We start from the raw sequence: 12,408 nt of genomic DNA, 5'->3' as shown, positions 1-12,408 counted from the left end.
CTATGAGGACTGCTTTCACATTTATAAGTAGTTACCTTTAACCAGCATCCATATATGTAAATACTAAATAGATACCCCAAAATGGTGCAGAAGCATGTTTCTTTAACAGGAAGTTGTTTATGAACCGAAGTTCTTTTGCATATCGCCAGGTTGCAGCTTAATAGATATAAATGCTGATCCTCCCTCTGGACACTTGCAATTGTTTACTATTCCATGTCAGAAAAGCACCAAACTGGTTTTTCATATGACTCGTAACTACTCTGTGAGAGCACAGGACAAATTTTGGAAGCAAGGTTTTGCTACACATCAGTAGGTTAGACCATTTCCTTCAGCATGTGCACATCGGTATCTTACAGTCGCCTCAAAATTAAATGTGTCGTCCAAGGACGCTGGAGTTGATTAGGAAGCATGTGGGAGAGTAATATAGTGCGACTAAGAAAGATGTGAGACGGCAAGACAAAATTTGAAGATCACCGCTTAGTAAGCCACACACAAATGAGGTCAGACACACCATTTTAATCAAATTCAGATGAAATCTTGAGGGCTAAATCTTTTGCAGACAGACCAACAATTCTGCCGACACGTCCTGCACACACTTCTGCGGCACGAGATTATGAATGCTCACCCGTTAATGTTCTACCCAAGAAATGCAAATAAGAAAGCAATCTCACCTTCCCTGGCTGTTCAGTCTGTGCTGCACAATCATCCTGCAAAGAAAACATGAGCGTGACATCGAGACTACTCAGAAAAACATGGAAATGCCAACTCAGAACCAGGTGTAAGTTGCAATAGCATTACCTCGGTCTTTGCTGCACCTATGGCAAATAAGGGATTGCATAGAAAGGGAGCTGACTGATGAGGGTATAAAATGCTTATGAATAGGGTAAAACCGCTCTAGAGGAGCGTGGCCTTGTGGTAGAGCATCCGCCTCGTGTTCGGGTGGTCCCAAGTTTGATCCCTGGTGCCGCTGGGTACCCACCGGCTTTTCAATGGGTACAAGCTTTCCCCTGGCCTGGTGCTCGGCTCTTTGGGGTGAAATGATTGGGAAAGGGGTCACAGGTCTCAAATAGTTAATCCGATGTGGCAGTGATCAGTGATCAATAAGTCCGCCTTGTGCAGCAGAAGCCCAATATGTGGCCCTTTTTTTTTCTGTCAGCCCGGCCTTTGCAGGCAATTAGTTGTTAGCAGGGTTAGCAGAGCCTCTTCCAAACGCACACCCCTGAAAGAGTCGGGCACCGGGCCGGGGGACGCTTGTACCCAATTTTACCGGTGAGTGTCCGGCGGCGGGTTTCGAACTGACCGCCTCCCGCAGCCAAGACGGGACATGTGAACGACAGACATGCGCTGTGTCCTTCACATCATGCTCGCATGCTCACATCATACTAGTACTTGAAAATGGCAGTGGTCTGGCTGGTTCTTATTAAATTTTTTTTCATGCTGGTTTTTACCTTCTTTCTGCAGTGACCACTATTCCAGTTGTGCTTTTCTTCTGCAGTTTTTTTATTTTACACAACAGCACAAGGTACCTTGCTGCAGAAGACCCAGTATCACCACTGCATATGTCGTTCATGACCCAATAAATCCCAGGAACCTTAAACAACAGTCAGAACAATTCAGGAAAAGGTCCAAATGAAAGGTCCTAATGCAGCCAAAATTGGTGAGGAGGTTCCTGTAACACAGACAAAGAAGAAAAGAAGAATATCAGAAATGAATTGGGTTAAACCTCTGAGCCTGTATGATTGATATTGTCACGTAGTGGTGACGAGGTCGACGACACAAATGAAGGGGTCGATGATTGCACTAAAGAAACTCTTTATTTGGGCTGACTTGCGCCCGCAAAAGAACTAAGCAACTCGGCGGCGGCGATAGAAACAAACGTGCTCGTCGATCGTCGAACAAAGAATGCCCGTCACACTCGTCAACGCTCAATTTAAAGGGTGCACAGAACAATCTAGATAACGTCGCAAACAGCTACCAGCACGGGCTGGAACATTGTGGAAAGACACCCGAGTGGCCGGAACCTTCGAGACAGATCTCGGTGCATCTTGCGCTACAACGAAACTGATAAAGGTGTGACTCGCGACATCGAGCAATAAGAAACAAAGAATACAGAACTGATACGCGATCCGGAATCAGAGTGATAAGCCTGTATGCTGGCGGCTGTTAAAAAACAACAAATACTGTTTGAAGGTTTCGCGGCAATATTTAGCTATTTCATTTTGTCAAACGCTTTGCGATGCCCTTTCAGGAGGACAGGCCTCTGAGATGTGCTGATACGCCTTTTGTCCATTCCTCGTTGATTCATGCAGTTGAATAAGAATTTCATCAATAAAAAAAAATAAAAGAACAGCCCAGGTTCTTTGGTTGTGAGCTACAAAAAGGCTCCTTGCTTCAGGATTTTTAGAAGGGATCTAGTGAATGCATTGTGGTTTTGGCTTAATTACTTGTCTTGAAGACAAGTAATGATGCTAACTGCAATTAAGAGTATGCTGATTAGATAATTACTTTCAAAACAACATTGCCATCAAGAGGGAATGCTGCTGTGAATAAAACAAAAAGGAAAGAAAAGTATTGCGCAGGCCAAAGCTTATTTATTACACGATAAGTGGTGGTAGTCAACGGCCATCAGAAAAGGTGATAGCGAGGTTAATTAGTTCTATTGCCCTCCACTAGCAGGGTGGAGCTTAAGCGTCCCTAAAGTTTATTTATTTATTTTTTTTTTTTTCAAAGAGCTTCAATCACGCCTAAGGTGCATAGCTTGCTAGGCTTGTAACACACTGTGAAAGTCATGTATAACCCCATTTCTTCTCTCCTACAGCACTTATTCAGAGCGGCTTTCGTTGAAGTACTATATGAGCAGGTTCAAATCGCATTCTTCTGTCCATTGCAGATGACATGCATGGATATGGTGAATGCTTACGCGGCTATATCAGGTCTCCGCACCATGAAGAAACTTGCTGTAACACCACACCAGTCTAAAATTTGGCTTTGTATTTGAATTTTCTCTAATCCAAGTCAAATTGTGAAAACACCAATGTGGCAAGCAAGCGTACTCTATGTCCATGCCCCTTTCCATTGGCCAGAGACAATGCACGCACGACATGGGCCAGAAAGTGCCCTTGCCTTTTCTTGTTTCACTAGCTAGCTACAATAATGCCTCAAAAAGGTTCTGTAGGTCGTGGTTGCTGCCAAAGTACCATCTTAACTAAGGCCCCGAGTTTTGCACTATTCCAAGAAAAAAAAATCATGGATTTTGGCATTTTCTGCAGAATTATGTGTTTCTTGATGCTATTTTTGTTATGGACATCAATAAGAATGACAATGCAATAAAAAATGACTATACACTGTACATTATTTGTATAAATACAACATTAAACAGGAGCTTGGACTCTGGAGAAATTTAAATAAATATTATTACAATTCTAATGCACCCTCAATTAGCAGACACCAACTGCAACAGAAGGCCTACCAAAAAAATGCAAATCGCAAACTGAAATATAGAAGGAACGGGTAGGTTGATATTATTCAAGGGGCAAGATTTCAGATGCATGCATCACAATCGAGTAAAGCTGACACTTTAAGGTACACAACCTGCCATGCAGCAACAGCTACCATCACCGCCATACCACTACTCTGTATTTACAAATTTTCCATTGCATAACACTATAGTTTTAACTGAAATTTTCACTAGTGCATCCTATACAATAATGCGTCTTATATGAGTTTTTTTTTTCTTGCCCATTACTGGTGAAATTTATCGATCAAGACTTCCGCAATTTCAAAACTAATTGATGGTCATCTCAGGGGCCCCAGGCATTTTTGAAGTACCAAAAGCTGTCAACGTCCACGCTCCTGGCCTGCCACACTTCTGAGAAAAACCAGCTGAATTCCAGTCACCATTGGTAACTTTGTCAGCTACTGCAGGTGTTTTTACTTCCTCCGTCTAATGCGTCCAGTGCTCATGTCCTCTAAACATGGCAACAATAAGAGCAGCAATTCTGAGTGCGAAGAGAATGTCTGCAGTGCTACTGCCAGAAATTGGCAAACTTCTTGATAGCATGTCGGAAGTATTTGAAGACTGAGTGAAAATAAAGTTGTTGCTCCGCCTGTGCAAGAGATTTTTCGAGTCCCGAGTGTTGCCTCTTAGTGTTCTATCACTTCCCTTGATGGTTGTGCAAGCACGTACAGTCGAGTGTCACTGCCCTAACTCGTAAAATGAGGCATCTATTATGCAAAGGTACACCTTTTACTCCACAAAATACAGTACCCAGTTCAGCAAATGTTTTCCTTCTTTTTTTCTGCTATCCTTACTCCCCTAACTATACGAGTGCTTATTTTTTTTTTCCAAATTACTGACACTGCATCTTTCTCCTTCTATGGGACCCCAACCACCTTCTTTGCAGTTGTGTGGTGAACACTTTGCCTTAAATTTAATCAAAAGCTGCCTTCTTCTAATGGCTTTTCAGCCTGGAGACAAAGGTCGCTTTAGCTGCCCTGAATTGCTCGGAGAAAAAAAAAAGAAAACTTACACACAAGTTCTGAATATAACACAAAATTCATTCTGAACCATAGCTGGTGTCTCCTGAAGAATTTCATGGATTCTTTCTTTTCAGTCTGTGGAGTTCGAGATTTTCCGTTGGAGAGTGTTGGTGGCCTTTATCTAATCGGCGAAAAGACATGCGAATTGTGCTGTCCACCTTAAGCACTTCTTTTTTCTCCTTGATTCTATGGTCACCCAACCCAACATTCTCATATCAAAGAATTCATAACCAAGAGCACGGAAGTCTGCTAGCTGCCATATATGCCCATCTGCGCATACCAATATAGCTATGCACAAAACTGTGCAGCTACCTGAAAATCCTGAAAACAAAATCAGAGGCAATGTAAACAAAAAGCATGCTGTAGCGCAGCAGCGCCATCTACGAGCTTTAATGGAAAATAAAATCATGGGAGAAGCTGCGCTGATGTGCGACAGGTGGAGCCATCCCCCCATATCCAACTATATTCGTTGAATTTAGATGATTACATTATCTCTTAGTTTGCTGGGCACAACGAATATGCAATGTGAGGGTATGAGAGGGCTCGGAGTTATGATGAGGTGACTAGGGCCTCTGAGAGTAAAGAGGTCTCAGCCTGCGCTACCAAGTAATGTAGCGCAATATAGGAGGACAGTTAAGTTATATGAGGCCTCAAGGAAGGGTTAAAATAAAGAGGAAGAAACCTGCACAGAGAGTAAAGCAGGTTTGATAGGGAAGGGCAGCCGGGAGCCAAAGGAGTTCGTCGAGGCCCAGGGCTACCGGGAAGAGTAGGGTTAAACACCTCCCTTTCCGTCAGCTTGCCGTGATCTATTGGAGTAAGCGTCGCGGCACTGGTAGCTACCAGAAGCCCTCACTGCTCCGATGGATCGCGGCCGAGTTTGAGCAGCTTAGCGGGTCCGGCATTGCGGACCTCTTCATAGCAGCACTGATTTACCACCAGACGAGCCCTCACTACACCCTCGCTTCCCTCAGTTAGAGCTCTGAGTGCAGTGGTACTGGTTTCATACCAGACGAGCCCTCGCTTCCCTCAGCTAGCGGATCAGCCCCCTAGCGCCGTGAATTTGTTTTCGCCCAGGCAAAGACCACGCCCCCCTGTCGGACTCACGCTGCGCGCTCCCTCAAAAACAGTCGATCTGCGTGTTTGCGTGTTCAATACTTATTCACACCACGGCGAAAGACGCTGTTAAAACCGTACACACGACATGTGGTGGAGGTACGAGGTAGCAACTACTTCCCGACTATGGGTAGCAGCAGCGAAAATTAAGGAAGCAAGCGAAGGCGGCCCAAAACTCGTTGCCGACTGACCCACAGGAGAAGTGGCAAGACGTTGAATTCGAGGATAAAGCAAGATCGTTTAACAAATATAGTTAGAGATGGGTGGCTTCACCTGTCGGACATCAGCATAGGCTTCTCCCATGATTTTATTTTCCGTTAAAGCTCATAAATGGCGCTGCTGCACTACAATGTGATAAGAACTAAAAAAAGCAGATTTCACCTTAGCAGTCAGCTCAGTCTGCATTGCATATTCATTCTGCAAAAAAAACAAAAATCCAGAGTCATCATGGACGAGCATGGCATAAAGACTCTTTGCAAAGACATGAGGGTGCCAGTTTGAAATCGGGCACAAGCTGCATCTTTAATCTGATTGCTATCAATATACAAGAGGGCCTTTCTGCCATGCAAACTTCACAATATTATGAAAATTGCACCTTACAACGAAAAATAAAAAGTCAAACTAGGCAGGCTTATGAAAAAGAATGCATGTAAGCTGAATAATTCCCCAGCAAAACGCGAAATCGGCAAAACAATTTAAGTCTGGAAATCAAAAGAATGATTGTCATTTGCAATCCACCTGTGTGCAACCATATAACATAAATCAAAAAGCCTTTGAAAACACAGCTGGCAGCATGTAATACAAAGACAGCAAAGTTCTGCTCAAGAAATTTCACCTTTGCTATCTCCTCAGTCTGCGCTGTACAATCATCCTGCAAAGGAAATATAAGTCATCACTGGTGACTTATGGGCACAGCTTAGAGGCTCCTTAGAAGAGCATGGGGACACCATGAGTTCAAAACCAGGTGCAAGCTGCAATCCCTGCACTACCTCCATAGTCTGTATGCTGCTATCAAACTTGGAGAGAAGCTTTTCACTAGTCAAATTTTGCGGTACCTACCTAAATTTATACCTGACTGCAAAAAGAAAAAGGAAACAAAAAAGAAAACCAGGCAAGTTATTAAAAAGGACAGCATGTAAGCCAAAAAGTTTCTACATGATATGTCCAAGTCAGCCAAACAAAATATGCTGAAGCCTGTACATACCGTAAAATTCCGAGCAAGTGCCCCGTCACGCGCTGAAATTACCGGAAAAATGGAGGGGGCACTTTCCCGGAACGGGACCGAAATTTAAGATGATGAGAAAACTTCCGCAAAAAGAGTTGAACACAACACTCTTGGATTTAGAATTCTATTTGTCTCTGATCAGACCAATCGGGCTGAGAAGAGCAAGTCGAGACGTCGGCAGTGCATTCTCGCTGCGCTGCCGCCACTGCCGACATTTTAGGGTATCATTTTGTTGACGTTTCTGAGAGTTGAGAGTGGATTGAATTCTGGGACTGGATTAGCAGTGAAGTTAGATGGGGCGTTTGCACGGGTAGGTGCGCTTGCTCGGAATTTTACGGTACAGATTCTCACTTGCACTTGAACACAGATATATAACCAGAGAGAAAAGCCCTGCAGCTTGCGCAATACTTTGGAGTAAAAGAGTAAAAAAAGGAATTGCGAAAGTTTCTGGACAAAGTCTACGCATCCAAACAACCTCCAGAAAACAAATCGGATTCCATTTATTTGAAGGTCTTCCTTGTGTCAAAAATGAAAAAGATCTAGTCTATGCATCAAATTCAAGCGCATTTGCTGTTCACTGGCTTGAACTCTGTCCGATTTTTTTTAAAATAGTTCCTTTGTGATGAAATGGAAGTTTCAATTTTAGACAAGATATCAGCAGAAAATTTAGCATTATTTTCTTTAGAAGCCTTAATTTAGAATGCATCAAATTTGACATCCTCTTAGTTGCTAGTGACTGCCTTTCAAGCTTTCGTGCAAACATTGCTTTGAACCTGTATTAAAGAAGCCACAGTTGCTAGGCTTCCCAGTGGAAAGTGAATTTATAATCAATAACAACTCACTCTAACAAGCACGCCTCTCAATATTGTAGTCATTGGTTACCAGTACTCAAAGAAGGCTGCTGAGTAGTTCCACAAGTGACCAAGCTTCACGATTAGCTTTACAGCAGCCACAGAATCAATTTTAATTTGCCATCTATAAGCGGTGTACTTAGGGATAAAACAAAATTTTAAAAAGATACGGTTTCTGAGACGTCAAGATGGCTTTATCAGAAAACAGGTGAGTTGTACTATACAGTAAGGTAGTTAGCTAAATTCTAATGGTTTACATTTTAGCTATATCACACTTAGGTGCTTGAATGTAATTAAAGATTTGTAGCTAGCTGTAAGTATTAGCCATGCCACCCTTTAAAATTTTGATAACGTGTCTTCTCACCTCAGTGCTGCAAGTATGAATTTCATGCACCACATGCACTTTTCAAAAAGCACACGCCGCAAAATGACATCAACCAGCCCACGTCCCTCCACGGCACACCTGCCACATGACCTGCCATCCCGCTCGTGTTGAAGTGGTTACCGCTGCTCACTGCTCCAGCCCACACAAGACGGGCCATGTTACAGGCATGCTGGAGTGGCATGTTGGTTGATGTCACTTTGTGGCCTGCCAAAGATCCCCCATCTTTTTTTATTAGGGTGTGCAATGGTGAAAAATTGTTGAACCATGGTGCCTCACGTAACTGCATTCTTGAAATTCTAAAGAGTGATATGGCTCTTACCAATGAATGACTACAAATTTTTCATTGCAACTTCGCGCCTAACAGCAATAGGTAAGAGGCCAAATGCAGTAAAACCTTGTTGGTACGTTATCTTATCTGACTCATACAGAATACTAAGTATATCCATAGTAAGAGACCGCTAAGATTTTTAAGTTCTGAGAACCAGTAATGCAGATGGCATACAGAGATAAAACGGCGACTTACCATGTTCTCCCTCCGATTTTGTTCACGCTGAAGCTCTTCAGAAAGACTGCACATGGCACCTTTCAAGCTTCTGTTGGCTTCCCTGAAACAACAAAGAGAGGCTTTCCTGTAATGCTAACCTCTTCATACACTTCAGAAACAGCTGGGCTACGTCGGTCAAATTGCCTTTTTATTTTAAAATGACCAGGTAAAAACGTATGTGCTGCACTTTGTCACACCAACAATGAAATGACTACAAAGTTAATCTCAGTTATCAGGGATTACTTATAACACCCCCTATCACGGCTTTTGAGCAAGTGTTGTTTACTCCCAGCAAAGGTCATGATATCTCGGCTCTTGCATATCTGTAAGCACAGACTTCTTTCGCAAGTAATCTACAGTACTACAATGTGCTGCTGGTGCACAGATAAGGTATCAGCACCACGTGCAGCTGTGTGTGGGCAACTAGTATATAGTGAAATATGCCTCCTGTACAGAAATAAACAGATTAGACTCCATGATTCAGCCTCAAGAGAGTCAACCGACAGTGCCATAAATAAATTCTCATGGAGTGATGCATGTACAGTTCTAGTAGACCAATGCTTATTCCTTCGATAAGGTAAATAATGTGAGAACATTTGGTTACCTTTTCAAAGAGTTCAAAGTGTTTCCGCTCAAACTTTGGATAATGCAAAGTTTAGCAGTGACCGCCAAACCCAGCGACCCTATGCTACGGTGCAAAGGAGAATGTGTAAAGTGCTCGCACACAAGAAAGAACACCTTCACAAGATACCTTCCGCGTAACTGTGAGGGGAAGCTACCTTAGTTATGAGAGAGCTTTCTTGCTGGCACAGAAAAGGCAGGGCACACACACTCCAGCCTGCGCACAGAGCAGAGATGCCACATCTTGGCACCGTGTGTTTACCACCTTTCGTTGTAGAGGTTTAGCAGTTCGAGAGAAGACTGAAGTTGCTGCTTGTTCTTTGGACTGGGAGCTTCTTTAAGGGCTTCGACCTTTTCTTCGGTCACACGAATACCGGCGGCATCAATGCGGTATCCAAAGAAGGTTACTTCCGGCGTGTTGAAGATGCATTTCTTTTGGCTCAGACGAATGAATATTCTTTCTGCATTTCAGCACAGCTCGCAGGCATTTGTTGTGCTCATAGGCATCCTGGCCTCCCACTATAATATCGTCCAGGTACATGTGGACCCCAGGCCGTCCCAAGAGGAGCTCTTCCATGTAGCGCTGAAATATGGCTACAGCAGACTACACTCCTAACGGCAGGCGAGCAAGTCTGAACAGTCCTCGGCGAGTATTAACTGTTAGGAGATCGGCTGTGTCGCTGTCCATGGAAAGCTACTGATAGGCTTGAGGTCTAGTTGTAAGAATACAGTGCATCCAGCAAGGTTCGAAAAAAGCTAATTGATGGCTGGAAGCGAATATGTTTCCTTCTTGATTGCTTGGTTAACGGTGCTTTTATAATCACCACACAGCCTGATCTTGCCATTCTTAACGATGCAGACTACCGGTGTCCCATCGGGAGGATCGCACGGGCTGGTAGACTCCTTCGTGTACAAGATTGTTGATGGCTTAATCTACTTTGGGCAGTAGAGCCACCAGAACTTGATGTGCTATCATGCAGATGGGAGTGATTTTAGCACTGAGCTCAATATAAACGGACAGACTCTTACGCCTGCTCTTCCCTAGTCCTTCAGCAAAGATTTCTGGGTATTCAGAGACGGCATTCAACAAGGTTAGGAGAACTGATTTGAGATGCGCGGTTTATTCCGCAGAGCTATATATACCCAACGCAGAAAACCAGTCTCTCCTTAACAGAATGATGCCATTTCCTGGGACAAGAAAGTGAAGGCGAGTGGTCTTCATTCTGCGAGATGGCGACTTCCAATGATCCGACAATATCTAAGCTTTCCTTCGTATAGGAGCGCAGCTGTAGAGAAGATGGCCTTAGGTCTTGCCTTGACAGCTGAAGTTTCTCCATGGTCCTCTCGCTGATGATGCTGCAGGCAGCCCTGGAGTAAAAGAAGCCTACTGTTTACCAGAACATCACACAGATTGCAGGAGAAGTGACATTGTTGGTTAGAGCACCACCTGTAGACTTGTGGCCTTGAATTTCGAGATGGAGACTGAAGTTGTAGAGTTTACATCTTGAGCTGGATCAGGTGATTGCAAAATTTGATGGTTGCGTCCATGAGAGTACTTGTTTTTGTGGAAAAACTCCTTTCGATGCTGACCAGGCTTGGAAGTATTTTCTTTTGCTGCCTTCTTCCTTGCAGGCCTTCTCTAGGTGTCCTTTGTTGCTGCAGTAGTGACAGATGATGGAATAATAGAAGCAAGTACATGCATCATGCTCGCCAGTGCAATGCCAACATTGATGACTCGCAGGATGGTTTGCTGGCTCGACGTCTGGACACTTGGGATTCCTTTGCAATTGATGCGTTTCTGAGGAGACCCTCGAGCAGCAAGCCTTTTCTGTCTTGGCAGCTTCTTCCACCGCACGTGCCAGTAGGATGGCTCTAGGCAGCTTGAGATCTGGTTCAGCCAGGAGATGTCTTTGAATGGGTTCTTCATGCAGGCCACAGACTAGGAGGTTGCAAAGAAGCTGATCCAGTGAATCCCCGAATTCACAGTGGCAGGCCAAGAGTCCGAGCGGCGAGATAATTCGACACCGATTCACCAGGCTGCTGGTCTCACTTGTTGAAGCGGAAGCGTTCCATAGCAATGAAAGGTTTGCCGATAAAGAGGGTGTCGAGCTTGGAAACAATTTCAGAGAAGGGAACGTCCGAGTGCTTGCCAGCTAAGTACATATCCGCTGCGTCGAGACCTGTCAGAACGGGCGCACTGGTGGTAGGAGGGCTCCCAGTACTCTGTTAACACAAACGGTAACATGTATGCTTAAGAGGTAATGTCTCATCCTCCTTTCACTTCACCACTGCTAAACGCCAAAGGATGGTCTAACAAATCTCACCCAGTAATATGTTTTCAGTTGAAATGAATCCCTCGTGACATCGCAGCAATTAATTTCAATTATTAATGATAAGGCCCATTCAGTTTTGCAGTGTCTAAAAACATGCAATAAGCAGATGAGTAGAGTTTGCTCAATCCTATAAGCAGAGGATTGAGCAAACCAATAAGGTGCACAAAAAGGGCTGCCACATACCTGACCATCTCTGCTTCATTCATTGCCGATTTCTTCTCCCGGGTAAGACTGGCAACCTCCTCTTTCTCTTGCTGGCGGTTTTTCAAAGAAAAAAAAAAAAGTATTTAATGCTGGGCACGATCATAACAATTTGGAGCATCAGCCAAATGAACAAACACAGTAACAATGTTAGCAATACATAATAATGTAGCAGCATGCATGCCAAGCAAAGTTGAGAGCCGACCGATCCCTATACAGCAACATTAAGACAGATCTCTGGAAAACATGGCAAGTGAAGCATGTGAAAAGGTGATAACTGGCATCTTGAGCAAACAAATTATCGCTGTCTCTGTGTCTCAAAGGGCATTGCTACCCTAAGCATAGCTCAGAGGCTCCATGCTATTTCTCACATAACATATACTATTGCTTAACTTCCCAGGTGGCTCTTGTTGCCCTGGGAAGAAGCCTGTATTTTCCTCGCATAAAAGCAGTATCGAAGTCATGCAAAGCAATGGGCACACGCTTCAGCCTTTTTACCAGACATCTGTTGGCCCGAAGCATGACCTGTGGGCCACGCAAGTCACTGGCCAGCCCCCTTCCATGTTTATGTCTTCATGTGCAGGCTTCCACATTTC

The 12,408-nt window shown here is 44.0% G+C and overlaps 1 protein-coding gene across 8 annotated transcripts in view; it reads right to left on the bottom strand.

Moving 5' to 3' along the window:
• The window catches only part of LOC146197217 (uncharacterized), a 129,869-nt gene that overhangs the window by 30,897 nt on the left and 86,564 nt on the right, over positions 1-12,408 (bottom strand). For 7 of the 8 annotated variants that reach the window (XM_084599009.1, XM_084599013.1, XM_084599011.1 and 4 more), the window contains 5 exons: positions 11,795-11,865; positions 8,637-8,718; positions 6,488-6,523; positions 6,034-6,069; positions 672-707 (listed from right to left, as the gene is read on the bottom strand). In XM_084599009.1, the coding sequence (XP_084455135.1) occupies positions 672-707; positions 6,034-6,069; positions 6,488-6,523; positions 8,637-8,718; positions 11,795-11,865 (261 nt within the window). The remainder of the gene's footprint in view (positions 1-671; positions 708-6,033; positions 6,070-6,487; positions 6,524-8,636; positions 8,719-11,794; positions 11,866-12,408) is intronic. The other variant, XM_084599010.1, reaches the window with a different exon arrangement.

This window comes from Amblyomma maculatum, chromosome 3 (assembly GCF_055883805.1).
Source record: "Amblyomma maculatum isolate TAMU_Amacu chromosome 3, ASM5588380v1, whole genome shotgun sequence".
In the NCBI taxonomy this organism is placed as follows: domain Eukaryota; kingdom Metazoa; phylum Arthropoda; class Arachnida; order Ixodida; family Ixodidae; genus Amblyomma; species Amblyomma maculatum.
This window is presented reverse-complemented; position numbering and strand designations above follow the sequence as displayed.